Source organism: Mchenga conophoros, linkage group LG7, assembly GCF_057382185.1.
Source record: "Mchenga conophoros isolate Kocher_MC1m ecotype Shallow Benthic linkage group LG7, M_conophoros_male_GT1.1, whole genome shotgun sequence".
NCBI classification, from domain to species: Eukaryota; Metazoa; Chordata; class Actinopteri; order Cichliformes; family Cichlidae; genus Mchenga; species Mchenga conophoros.
The window spans coordinates 13,751,953-13,766,169 of record NC_140532.1 but is presented as its reverse complement, the minus strand read 5'-3'; the positions used below and the strand labels follow the sequence as shown (position 1 = coordinate 13,766,169).

The 14,217-nt window shown below is 39.8% G+C and overlaps 1 protein-coding gene across 3 annotated transcripts; it reads right to left on the bottom strand.

Moving 5' to 3' along the window:
* Window positions 1-2: 2 nt before the first annotated feature.
* On the bottom strand, window positions 3-10,768 carry slc24a1 (solute carrier family 24 member 1). Of its 3 annotated transcripts, none has more exons than XM_085282246.1 (10): window positions 9,853-10,768; window positions 7,458-8,639; window positions 6,633-6,692; window positions 6,309-6,411; window positions 3,334-3,408; window positions 2,219-2,373; window positions 1,845-2,102; window positions 1,666-1,755; window positions 853-1,019; window positions 3-734 (listed from the first exon to the last, which is right to left on the bottom strand). In XM_085282246.1, exons 2-10 carry the CDS (start codon window positions 8,568-8,570, stop codon window positions 485-487), a joined length of 2,271 nt encoding a protein of 756 aa, XP_085138372.1. In that variant the 5' UTR covers window positions 8,571-8,639; window positions 9,853-10,768; the 3' UTR covers window positions 3-484. The 3 variants fall into 3 exon arrangements, with proteins under 3 accessions (XP_085138372.1, XP_085138371.1, XP_085138373.1); XM_085282245.1 differs by having other exon boundaries at window positions 6,303-6,411; window positions 9,853-10,760; XM_085282247.1 differs by having other exon boundaries at window positions 2,285-2,373; window positions 6,303-6,411; window positions 9,853-10,748.
* Window positions 10,769-14,217: the final 3,449 nt, after the last annotated feature.

The following is a 14,217-nucleotide window of genomic DNA, read 5'->3' as shown; positions in this document are numbered from 1 at the left end:
TGTTGTGTTTGATTTATTTTTTATTTTTTCAATGATTTTTCATGATTTTTGAAAAAAAAGTTCAAGCAAGCTCAGGGTCCCTATCATGATTCTTACAAAATCATTTACTTACGATGATACAAAATACACATTTAGTAGCCTACATTTTTCAAAATGTGTCCACAAACTAACACTTTTACTTGCATTTCATAGACAGTGCATAAAAAACCCATTAACATCTCTGTTAGGTCTTACACCGCAAAATCTACACTGTATTAGACAGTAGTCATGCATCTCCCCGTGTACTACGAAAATCAATTTAAAAGCTGCCATCATTTCTATAAGTGAGTATCGGGTTCTAGAAAACGCTTTATTGCTGCTGACATACCAGACACTTCACTGGTAACAATGCAGAGCACGTAGCTTTCTGAATGTTTCCTATAGATATCCAGGTCTATGCTCGTGAGATCCTTTCCCAAAAAGGTTAACAGTTCAGCAGAAAGAATTAGATGGAAACTGGGCAGATGATGATACGATCTTCCAACATAACACTGAGCACCAAGAAGATAAAGTAGAGGAGGAACATGGTGAAACCCAGCACCTTATTCATCTTCCAGTTACAGGAAGCAATGGAGATGATGACAAAGAGGAGCATGAGGAAGAGCAGCACAATGGCACAAAAGAGCCCATTGCTGCTGACAGCCACTGGACCAAAACTATGGATGGCTGAGTACAGGAGCCAAGGGACTGGGAGACTTTTAAATAAAATGATAGTGAAAAAACATAAAGAAAAGGGAGAGAAAGGAATTATTAAAGTTTGTGTTAAGCAGCTTTAAAAACGAAATTGATGACGATCCAGCTATAGAGGCTCACCCCACAGTGATGTCAAAGATGTTACTGCCCACAGAGCTAGACACAGCCATGTCTCCCAGGCCTTTACGAGCCACAATCACACTGGTAATGAGGTCAGGGATGGAGGTCCCCGCAGCCAGTATAGTCAGGCCCATAATTTCCTCTGAGATGCCAATAGTCTCACCCACCTAGGAAGATGAACAAGATTTTTAGGTGCTCAGCTTTTAGTTTACACAGATCTTTTAACTCATTCACTGCCATTGACGTCTATAGACGTCAATTACGTTTTTCAATGGGAGGGGCTAGAATACAACCTCGGGCAGCTTGTCAGTGAATTTTATTTTTTCATATATTTGTAAATAAATTGTTTTGATAAAACATAACCTTTCTCAGTGTTATTTCTGTTTTATAGAAGTGAAAAACTATTTTATATGTTAGAGGTGTCACAAATCAAGAAATATTAGTGTTCTGCTTGAAATGTATTTTTCACAAAAAGCTCGTTTTCTCCCTTTTTTTGGTCAAAACAGGCATTTTTGGTGGAACCCACCTCTCTTCTACAGCTGATTACTAAAGAATGGAAAATGGTAGAAACAAGCTTTATTTTTTGGATGAAAGAAGAGAGTCTGTTCTTCATTTTGGTAGGTTCAGCGTTTATATGATCATAACACACAGTTTTCTGTGGCTCTTCAAAAATGAGTAAAAATGCTCAAAAACCCTGGCAGTGGGGAGTTACCTGATTTGAAAATGGCTGGCAGTGAATGAGTTAAGTGATACTGTGTGTCAATGCACATCAACAGGAAACAAAGCAGAGTATTTGTATCTAAAGTAACTGACCTGATGGGCCCACCACACCATGAGGTACGAGAAGATAGCAATCCATAGAATAGAGCCCAGGAAGGTGACAACAAAGAATTTTCTGGATTTCTATAGGACAAAGTGAGTTATGGAAAAGCAAAATGCAGCATGATTTAAATTACCACAGCTGATATCAGAAATATTATGGTATCTCTCACCGGGTTGCGAACATCTGGGACGGTAAGCCACAGAGGGAAAACTATGGGCAACAGGAAGAGGTAGGTTGCTTGCTTTCGACGTGTATCGGGCCATTCTAAAGACAGAGGTTCATCGTCTTTTTCATCTTCTTCTTCGTCTTTATCCTCATCATCATCCTCATCTTCACTGGACTCGTCACTTTCATCATCGCTGTCCTCTTCGTCGCTCTCAGAGTCGTCTGACTCTCCTGACCCATCATCTTTTGCTGGTACATCTTCCTGAAGTAGGAAAGATACCGCAATTAAAACATATGATAAAAAGAAACAAAAGTCAAACCATCCTAAGGAAGCAGGTGCCCACAAGTTGTATCATTGATCTGTGCATTGACTCTTACATAGACAGGAATCAAAGACTGACTTCTGGGCTTTTTGAAAGCCACCAGGACATGGTTGGAGAGTACCTTCTTGTCCTCTGGCTGCTCCTTCTTTTCTTCTTCTGCAGCTGGGGTTGGTTCTGACTCTTTGCTCTGCTCAGTTTTTTCCCCACCATCTGTGAAAGGAATCCCAAAGAGTTTGCTTAATAACTGCGGGCTCTTATGCAGTTATCTGGAAGATTTTAATTTCATTTAAGACTTCAGGACTGATTACAGGAAGAACTGCAGTCAATGCATTAGCTGAATTCACTCACTGTCTTCTTAGCTATATACCTATACATTCCTTGAGTTCTCTGCATAGTTATATGCACTTGGTTTGTACATGCAATTTGACATGTCAAATATGTCAAATAAAAAAAAAAAACATAAAGCTAGCATTAACAAGTAAACAAGCTTCAGTGATTTAGCATCCTAACAGATGAGTTTCGTCTTGCTAACCACCTTGGCCAACGTGTGATGCAGAGAAATGTTAAAAACATTGTTAATACTTCCTTACATTCACAAGGAAAGCTGTGATGACGGTGGAGAGGGCTGCTCTGACCATGTTGTTTTATTACTTTTTTGCTAAAATGTTATTTGGCAAATTCCTCCACCTCCTGTCATTCTCAGTTTGTTAGCAAGTAATATTTGGTAATATAGTAGATATTCAGTTATAAAAGTAATAATATTTTAAAATTCTTCAGTCAGGAAAGAGTGCCAAAAGCTGAAGACATCCATGTAAAGTGCAGACAGACAGCAAAAATGGTATGTTTTAATCTGTTCCAGTTTAACTAGTTAAACTGTTAAAAAGTGGAATAATATGTTTGTTTCTGGAGGCTGGGGAATCTCTGCTTGCCTTTGTGTAAAAGTCACGCCACCGTCATACAGTATATATATATATTTTTTTTTAACTAGTGTGTACTAACTGTTTCCAAGGTATAAGCTAAAATATTGTTGAACAAAAAACCTATTTTATTTTTTTTTTTAAGTCATTTTGCGCATGTCATTTTAATGCTTTGCAGACCAGCTATTGATAATGATACTAAGCAGGTGTCAGTCTCTAGTCAGTGAATGACGCTCACATCCTTCAATGTTACCTTCACTTTTGTCTTTGGCGTCTGATTTCTTTCTTGCCACGCTGTTCAGAGTTTCAGCTTTCTCCTTAAATTTCCCTACAAACACACAAAGTGGCAAAATAAAATTAGAATCACAGACGTCACACGGAGGGCCCTAAACACAGTACAAAGTGCTTTTAATTTAGATTCATTATGTGTATATTGCTGCTATATTACGGTAGTCATGAAACCCTAAAGAGAGCCTGATTGAAAATGTTGGTGGTTAAGATTTGTATTTGATTAACTTATTGCTCATCTTTTCATCAGACTGCACTTTAGATTGAGAACTACTATAAGTTAATTTAGTATTTAACTGATATTTAATTGTCATTTCCTGGAGTGGGAGGAGCTACTGACTATATGGTCAGCTACTTTCCAGAAGCATTGCATGTTAGGTCATAATGGTGAGTAGGCCACAATGGATGTACTACAGAATTGCTATCTTAATAGTTTATTTTACTTTTTGGATAATCAGTGTTTAAGTTGAGGTTACTTGTTTTTCTTTTGCTTTATACTAAACTTCTTGCCTTAGTTTGATTGCAAATACGGCACACTAATAAATTGCTATGATGAAAAGGGGGGATAAACAAAGACTGGACTGTTCATCTGCGTCCACCACACAGCCATTCCTCACAATGAGGCTAAAATAATTATTAATATTACCAGTAGTACAGCAAAAACCACAGAAAGACAGCGTCAGCAGTCAGTTTTTCAACTTCTCATATTTTGGACTAAATACACTCATCCCAAGGTACATAATAACAGAGTAGAGTATTTCTATTGATAGTGCTCCCCAGACATGAGAAAAGGTTTGATTGACTAAAAATTATTGCTTGACAGAATTACTTCTGTCACTGATGTTTCTTGGATGGATCTCAGGGTGTTTTCATGCCTGCTGTGTTTAGCCCATTTAAATCAAACTCTGGTTCATTTCCCCCCTTCATGCAGTATGTTTGTGCAGATGTGAACACAGTAACCACACCAAGAGCCTTTAGAGGAGGTGGTCTTGGTGCAAATGAACTCCTTGAAGTTTGTTTATAGTGTGAATGTGATCCGACAGTGATTCAAGCCATGGCTTGAATCACTGTCGGATCACATTCACACTAGGAGTTGAAGACTCCTAGTTGAAGACCACTAAGCAATATCAGATCGAGCGTGAGAATATTCAGCCTGCTTATTGGCCAGATGTGTCTGGGGTGGGAATAACAACAGTAAAAACAGGAAGAAGGTGTTGTGTTCTGGACTATTTTTATTCTAAATATATCTTCATTTCATAGCTAGTTGCTAGCTCGTACAGACCCTTGCACATCTATAGTACCTTTCCGCTTTCAGATTACAAAGCATTCATGGCTAAAGGGAATTTTCAGCTCAAACGTATAACATAGATAATCTTTGTAACCATTTTCTCAAATGTCAAATCTGGATAGGTCAGCCCATCATCACACTGTCAACCCAGCTTACATCTTCTAAATCATTGCATTTTAACTAATTTAAGGGAAAGAAAACCCCGTCATCATCAGTGTAGGGACTAACGTTATTAAGTAACACGTTACAGTAACTACGGTATTATTGTGGTAACGAGCACGGTAACTAGTTATTATGCGAAAATCAGGAACGCATTAATCGTTACTGGGATTTAGATAGGGTCGTTATTCGTTACTTCGTGTGGTGGCTATCGCAGCTTCCACAGATTCAGTAACATTAGCAAGTGGTGGAAGCCAGCAGGTGGATGAGGGAAAGGAGGAGCAGAGAACCGAGGCGGCCGCCGGTCCGAGTGTCAGGTGAACTGAACTTCAGGTAAGAAGTTATAACCTGCAGTCCATCTGGGTCAGAAATAAACCAAGTTTAGATGGAGTTTAAATGGTAAATGGCCTGTATTTGTATAGCGCTTTACTAGTCCCTAAGGACCCCAAAGCGCTTTACACAACCAGTCATCCACCCATTCATCCACCCATTCACACACACATTCACACACTGGTGATGTCAAGCTACGTTGTAGCCACAGCCACCCTGGGGCGCACTGACAGAGGTGAGGCTGCCGGACACTGGCGCCACCGGGCCCTCTGACCACCACCAGTAGGCAACGGGTGAAGTGTCTTGCCCAAGGACACAACGACCGAGACTGACCAAGCTGGGGCTCGAACCGGCAACCTTCCGATTACAAGGCGAACTCCCAACTCTTGATGAACCAGTCCAGCCCTGTATGCAGCTCATCTGCAGTCTGGTGTTACCTACATCTTCCTATTCGGAAGGCCGAATTTCTGAGTTCTGCGTACAATCGAAAGCACCACGACTGCAGTTTTTGTGTTGGATGTAAAAAGCGCACATGACGCTGTGACGTAGGCTAGAATCGTGGCGGCGGTCAACGGTGTGGGATTTCTCCAGGTGTGGGATTTCTCTCGTGGAAATATGCACATCATTTTTTCCTTTCTATTGGTAGGTGGCACAGTGCACTTGTGGCAAGTAAGCAAGCTAGAAGACTGGCAATCTTGCTGGGTATCCAGTTATGGAAGCAACACATTAACAAGAGAATTCTGAGTAAAACCAAAGTTACTTTCCCTAGTAACTAGTTACTTTGAAAGTAACGATTAACTTGAAGTAACTGAGTTACTTTTGATAGAAGTAACTAGTAATGTAACTAAGTTACTAATTTAAAGTGACTTACCCAACACTGGTCATCATGCACTAACTGACTTTTTCTAGAGTGTATTCTATACCCTGGTGATATTCTTCCTGTTCTCCTACAGGCCTCTAAATGGATCCCTCTACAGACTGAGGTAGGTATTTATCTGCTTAGTATCAATCTGGACTTAGTGCTGCCTTCATGTGGGACACTTTGCTAATCCATTTTAGAATGAGAAGGACATAGTACTCAGACAGCTATTATAAAAGCACTTGGTACACAGTTATCAGTCATCAAACAGTATTCACAACTATCAAATAGTACTCACCATTACCTATAGGGTCTAATGTATGAATCATGAGTTGGAAGATGGTGTTTCTCATTGTGCTGTTGTGTAAAGAAGCAGAACTCCCCCCTCGCTGAAGGGATGGCTTCAACTGGGGAAAGAGACGGCTGAGGTCATGATAACTAGTCACTGTACAGATAATAGCCCATCACTGTTAAACATGCAATAGTGGATATAGTGGCTTCTTAACTAGTGCAGGGAGCTAGCACTTGTCTTAATTATTTACAAAATAAGACTGTGAGTCTGAAGGGTATAAAGAATTTTTTTGTGACTTTCTTCTTGCAGTTTATTGGTTGGTGAATTGATTTTTACCTTTAAACGATTCTTGTCCTCTGGAGCAGGAGGGGCATTATCCTCACCGTTTCCATTAGTCTGTGTGCAACAATGTTTTGTTCAGTGATGATCATTCAGCGGCAGAGATAAAACAAAGTTCATTCTGGTAGATTTTATATTAGTGCTATAATTTAATGCATTACTAGTTCACTCATTGCACACGCTGCCTGACTTGATGATGTCAGATTTTTTTTTTTTTTAAATGCAGAGGATGACAGTATTTTTATTGTATCCATTATCCCCATAAAATAATTATTAATGATTCTAAATGATATGAAATAGCATTTTCAACAAGGAATAAAATGTTCTCTTTTTGGGAGTCCCACCCTCAAAAACCCTGAGTATGAACAAACCCTTAAACCCTTTACTTGGTGTAAGTTAAGCCTCAGTCACACTGTTTAGGTTTGGACACGCTATACATGGATGCTAAAGGAGCTATAACTCTGGAAAGCATTCATTTGCTGCAGCTGATTAGCTTTGGGGTGTTTTTGTTTTTATAAAAAGCTACGTATATATCATGTGACGAAACTGCTTTCTAGTTGCTAATAATAATCCCTACAAAAACCTCTACTAGTTAAATATCTTAAAATCTGCTGATTTATGTCTCTCCAGCAGGAATGCATTAATACCTAGCTAGTATGCCTAGCTCTTCAAAAGTTTCATTAGGTTGTTTTCTGTTACCAGTAGTTTATGGGTTTGGGTGAAAATGGAGAAAACTTTTCAATATAGATATCAGACAACAGACTTATTAGTTGTCTGACTGAGGATAAGAGCTTTGATGAATTCTTTAATAGGAGATCTTACCTTGTCAGGTTCCTCTACAGCAATAACTTTGACAATGCTCTTGTGTTTGTGGAGTTGGGTCTTGAATGCACGCTCTATTTGCACATTAAACTTCATGAAAATGACATAGACAGTGTAACAAGCCACCAGCATCATGCTCTCCCACCACATTATGACATTATCCAGGAAGAAGATAATTAGAAAGATGAGGCCAAGTATGTAGAATGACACATCTCTGAATAGAGGCCACCAGGTCAGATGGAGAATCTCCCGAGAAAACAAAGCACACATTCCAATCACAAACAAAATATTGAAAACTGCTGAGCCCACAATTGTGCCAATACCCACGTTGCTGTGGGCAATGAAGACTCCTATCAAAGAGGTAAAAAGCTCAGGGGCAGAACCTCCGGCGGCCATGAAGGTGGCTCCAGCCACATCATCAGAGATTGCCAACTTGTTTGTGATTACCCCGAGAGCAGGAACAAAAAACTCATCACACACAATTGCAAGTGACACAAACATGTACATCATCCCAATAATGTGAAGGGTCACCCAGCCACGTCTGCGATCTTCGATTGAAAAAATGTCCTCTGGGTAATCACCCTTCATATGTGGCGCTTCACCCGGAAAGGCTGGTGGGACGGTAGTTGTAGGAGGAGCTGGCGTGGGTGTTTCCGGAAGTTCAGGTGCCACATAGATGCAATGCACAAGAGTCCGATTTGTTGTTGGCAATAATGGCGATTCAGTAGTGGTAGATGTTGTGGATACTGAAGTTGTAGTTGCATTATGGACATCATACGTTGTGTTTCTTTGCTCAGTTTGCTCTAAATCATATGCTGTAGTTAGAGCCTTTCCCAGATCTGCAATCTCCTCAACCCCCTCTGCTGAACCTTCCCCACTATCCTGTGCAATTTGAGGCATTGCCAAAGGCTCGTACAGTCTAGTGCTGATGGTCAGCTGGTAGAGGGTACAGAGGAAAACCCCAGAGAGGAGAAAAAGAACTCGGCTCAGCTGCAGTCGCTTCCTTCTGGTACAATACATTTTTCTCCAGCAGCAGGTGTTGCTTTTGGCTAGGTTGAAATAAGGTGCATAAATAAAATTTGGTGGAGTCCAGTTCTCTCCCCAGAAGACCATGGGGTGGCAGAATTCAAAACTCCAGTGATGTGACTCATTTCACATCTTCAAATCCATGGAATACCCAGTCTATAGTACAGTAAAGGAAAAACAGGGATAAAATTGCATTTGGAAAAGATATTAATAGTATACATGTATTTCAAGGCATTTGGACTATTCATAACTAAAATGTATCCATTATTATGTGTCACAGTATTATCATGGGGAAAACAATTATTTGTTTGCTCACTTACAACAAAATTAAATCTGTTTTTTTATGGTAGTTTTAGTTTAACAAAGAGAGACAGAATATCAAACAAAACACATTATATAAAGGTTATAAAGTCATTTGCATGTCACTGAGCGAAATAAAGATTTGATACTTCTGTTCTTAAATAGTTATGTGCATGAAGCACAATCGTCCACATAATCAGTTTCTTCCATTCCAACCTCTGCATTCCCACAGGCTAAAGAGTAAAGTGCTGTCAAAGAATGTCAGGAGCAAGATTACAGACCTGCACAAGGCAGGGACGGGCTACAAGACCATCAGCAAAAAGCTTGGTGGGAAGGTGACAACACTTGATGTGACTATTAGGAAATGTAAGACACAGAAAATGACCCTCAATCACCCTCTGTGAGGAGCTTCAAAGTAACTCTAATAAGGAAGCCACATGTATAGGCTCATGTGAAGTTTGCCAGTAAAGATCTAAACAATTTAAAGAAGGCTTGGGATAAATTGCTGTGGTCAGATGAAATAAACATCAAGCTCTTTGGCCTCAACTCGACTCACCTTGGTGGAAACACGGTGGTGGAAACATTATGTTTTGGGTACAGGAGAGATCCTCTCATTGAGGGACAAAAGGACGGGGCTGCGTACCACAAAATCTTGGACAAGAATGTCCTTGCCTCAGCTAGAGCACTGAAGAGAGGTTGTGGATGGGTCTTCCAGCATGACAATGATCCAAAACATACAAGGCAACTAAAGAGTGGCTAATTTGTTCTATGTCATTTTTTTCTGGAGTTTTTGTTGATATTGTGTGTCTCTCCATTGAAAAAAAAACAACCATAAATATCAGAGACTGTTTATTTCTTTGAAAACGAGAAAACAAACAAATTCAGCAGATCATCAAATTATTATTTTCCCCACTGTATTCATAGATCCATTTATAAAGTGTTACAGTTACTTTCTTTGTATAATGCTGGTTTCTGCACAACATGAAAGACTAGAGTTGTGATGCAAAATTTAAAGCAAGGAGCCAATCTAATTGCTTTATCCAAAGAGAACAAAAAGGTTCAGACTTACCAGAGAATAACATCTTGCAAAATCATAAGTGCAAGCATATCCAAACACAGGTTTCCACTGTCAGCTATTGTGGCACAAACAAACTGTTGCAGTGGCCAGTGTTATGTATGTAGGACACAGAACAACTCTTCACAATGGATCAGCATAATACCTAATACCTGAAGTCTTCTAAGAGGATTATGTGCGTTACCGCACTCTCACTTGTGAGTATACCTTAGTAATATTCAGTTTAATGCAAAATAAGTGTTTGTTTTGTCTAATGGTATTTTGACACCACAGTGTTTAGAGAAAAAAACTTTGATGACATAGTGAAACGTATTATACTGGTATGTCTACCTTTAAACTTCATATTAAAACATATAAGTACCATATCAATGTGCATAACTGATAAAGTGACGCGTTCCTTGATGGATTGCTGTTCCGGTGTTTCCAGCATAGGAATATGAAATAGTAGTGCATCTTAAAACACTGTTGCAAGGGCGAATGCCATATTCTGAAAACTAGCCAACCATTAGACTCAGACTGTTTGCAGCTTTCAGTGGTGACTTGATCAGTGATGTCACGTGTATGTGTGATTAATGCTCCCCTAGTGTAGGTGAATGCATTTCCATGAGTGAACGCAGCTTTAGCACTGACTCCTCCCATACCTGCTTCCTAATCGTGGGTTGATAATATAATGCACCTGAAGCCTTTGTTTACGTCCCACTCTAACCATATATGCACTATATGCTTGCTATCTATCTTGCAGCAAAAGAGGAGGTATCACTTGGATCAAATAAATATGTATTTGGAAAGATGTTCTTGTAAAAGTAAACTTTGGTTTTTGGTTTAATTTTAAAATGTGTGCTGAAATTTGGTAAATAGTTTATTGTGGGGTGTATGATTGTGTACCTGCCAACAGGGGTAGGCAACTCCAGGCCTCGAGGGCCGGTGTCCTGCAGGTTTTAGATGTGTCCTTGATCCAACACAGCTAATTCAAATTGTTAAATTACCTCCTCAACATGTCTTGACGTTCTCCAGAGGCCTGGTAATGAACTAATCATTTGATTCAGGTGTGTTGACCAAGGGTGATATCTAAAACCTGCAGGACTCCAGCACTCGAGGCCAGGAGTTGCCTACCCCTGATGCACACCAAGGTTAATTAGAACATAAAACCATAAATATTTTACATACTGTTAGAGATGCATCACAAAATTTAAACTAACTGGAAAACATACTAATGGGTGTAAAATCAACATCATAGGTGAAAAGCTTCTTATGTACTGATCAGTTTTTTTGATTATTTGCTTCTGTTTTTTAGTTTTCTTAAACTATTTATTATCTGTGTTTCTGTAACTAACAATGTGAAGCTATTGCTTATGCCTAAACACTAAGGATTTAAAAGAAACCCTTTTTCAGAATAACTGTGTAGTCCCATGTGTTCCTGTGATTTATATGATTTGTGTCTTAGTCTTTTATTTACCCGGGTAAAATGCTAATTGAGATTTTAATCTCTTTTCCAAGAGAGACATGGCCTAGACACCAGCAGAGGTTACAACATACACATCACATAACAATATTCAGTACAGACAAGTGGGCACAATCTATATACTCTATATGAATCTATGTGAAACATACACAATAATACACATAAACAATAGTTACACTGACCAAAACAGCTATTCTGTTGCTCCTTTAAAATAGACTCAACTATCGTAACCCAACTTGTGTAAATTGTAAATAATAAACAGATCAAGATCTTTTTTTATAACACCCTCACAATTTTAATTAGTGTCAGGGGGACACTGCATTGGCTTTCAATGTTCTTTTTTTGAAATTTCAGGTTTGTGGTTATTTTTCTCAGGAAATCATCTTTAATGCATCAAGCCTTTGTTCTCTAGTTTCTTTAAAGTCACTGACTTTATGAAATGTATATGAACCCTTTCAACAAGCCTACTTGGGCTTACAAACAGGATGTCAGTGCGCAGGATAGAAGGCCTTTGTATTTTGTTGGGCGTAATATAGGGCCCCTGACGTCACAGTCACACCATCACTGGGGGGGTTTTTTTCAGAAAAGACTATTTATACATTTTCCGAGCGGATGTCTGATTATTTAGTTTTTTTTATTTACACGGCTGTCTATATGCTTGATAACTGCATAGTTTTGTCCAATGAATAAAACATTTCTATGGTCACACACTGTAACTCATTAGTAAGTAGAGATAGGGAGAATTCAGGATAATCCAAAGAAATGAGTAACGATACAGCAATTAATGAGCGGTGAGAGTCGGAAAAGCCAGGTTGAATTGGTAAGTTTTCAAGCATGCTTTAAAGGATTGAATGGAGTCAGAGGCACGAACGGTAGCAGGAAGACTATTCCAGATGTTTGGTGCTACAGAGGCAAAGGCACGATCATTCCTAGTCTTCAAACGGTGCCTAGGCTGGGCCAGAAGTAACTGACCAGATGATCAAAAAGAACGGCTGGGAGTATAGAGACTGAGGAGGTCGGTGAGATAGTCAGGTGAAAGGTTGTTTAGGCATTTAAAAGTAAGCAGCAGAACTTTCAAATCAATACGCAATTTAATAGGCAGCCAATGTAAATCAGAGAGCACTGGAGTAATGGAGGCAAACTTTCTAGTTCCGGTTAGGAGACGAGCCGCAGCATTCTGAACAAGCTCTAATCGTTGGAGGTGAGCGAGTTGGAGTCCAGAGTAGAGAGAGTTATATTAATCTAATCTGGAGGTCGCAAAGGCATGTATACGTTTTTCAAGATCTTTGTACGGTATTAAACGTTTGACCTTGGAAATTTGGCACAATTGGCACAAAAGCCAGATTTAACCACAGAGGAAACCTGTTTATCCAGCTTAAATGAACTATCCAGGAAAACACCTAGATTACTTACAGTATCTGTAAGAATAATAAAAATAACAATAAATCAAAAAGAAGAATCTGATTATCACCTTTTTGCGAACATCGGGCAGCCTAAGCAGGTAGATGGCTTGCTCCCACCCTGAGTCAGGCCACTGTAAAGACAATGGCTCCTCTGTTTTTTCATCTTGATCCTCCTCCACTCTGTTTTCATCAGCTCTGGCTTTGTTGTCATCATTTCCTTCAGGTAGATTCTCCTCGGAAGCAGTTCATTAATCATGACTGGCAACAGTACCTAATATGTACCATGATTTCTGTCTTTTTTAATAACAACTAGACCACTGTTTGAGACAATCTTCTTATCAACTGACTGATCCTTCTCCTCGTGTTTTTAATCATCTTATGCTACAGACTATACAATGCTGCAACTTTACAGACAGTATCATTTCAATTTTTGACATAGTTGCAACTACATACAGTGGGGCAAAAAAGTATTTAGTCAGCCACCGATTGTGCAAGTTCCCCCACTTAAAATGATGACAGAGGTCAGTAATTTGCACCAGAGGTACACTTCAACTGTGAGAGACAGAATGTGAAAAAAAAAAAATCCATGAATTCACATGATAGGATTTGTAAAGGATTTATTCGTAAATCAGGGTGGAAAATAAGTATTTGGTCACCTCAAACAAGGAAAATCTCTGGCTCTCACAGACCTGTAACGTCTTCTGTAAGAAGCTTTTCTGTCCCCCACGCGTTACCTGTATGAATGGCACCTGTTTGAACTCATCATCTGTATAAAAGACACCTGTCCACAGCCTCAAACAGTCAGACTCCAAACTCCGCCATGGCCAAGACCAAAGAGCTTTCGAAGGACACCAGGAAAAGTATTGTAGACCTGCAGCAGACTGGGAAGAGTGAATCTACAATAGGCAAGCAGCTTGGTGTGAAAAAATCAACTGTGGGAGCAATCATCAGAAAATGGAAGACATACAAGACCACTGATAATCTCCCTCGATCTGGGGCTCCACGCAAGATCTCATCCCGTGGGGTCAAAATGATCATGAGAACGGTGAGCTTTGATCCCAGAACCACACGGGGGGACCTGGTGAATGACCTGCAGAGAGCTGGGACCAAAGTAACAGAGGTCACCATCAGTAACACACTACAACGGCAGGGAATCAAATCCCGCAGTGCCAGACGTGTTCCGCTGCTGAAGCCAGTGCATGTCCAGGCCCGTCTGAAGTTTGCCAGAGAGCACATGGATGATACAGCAGAGGATTGGGAGAATGTCATGTGGTCAGATGAAACCAAAGTAGAACTTTTTGGTATAAACTCAACTCGTCGTGTTTGGAGGAAGAAGAATACTGAGTTGCATCCCAAGAACACCATACCTACTGTGAAGCATGGGGGCGGAAACATCATGCTATGGGGCTGTTTTTCTGCCAAGGGGACAGGACGACTGATCCGTGTTAAGGACAGAATGAATGGGGCCATGTATCGTGAGATTTTGAGCCAAAA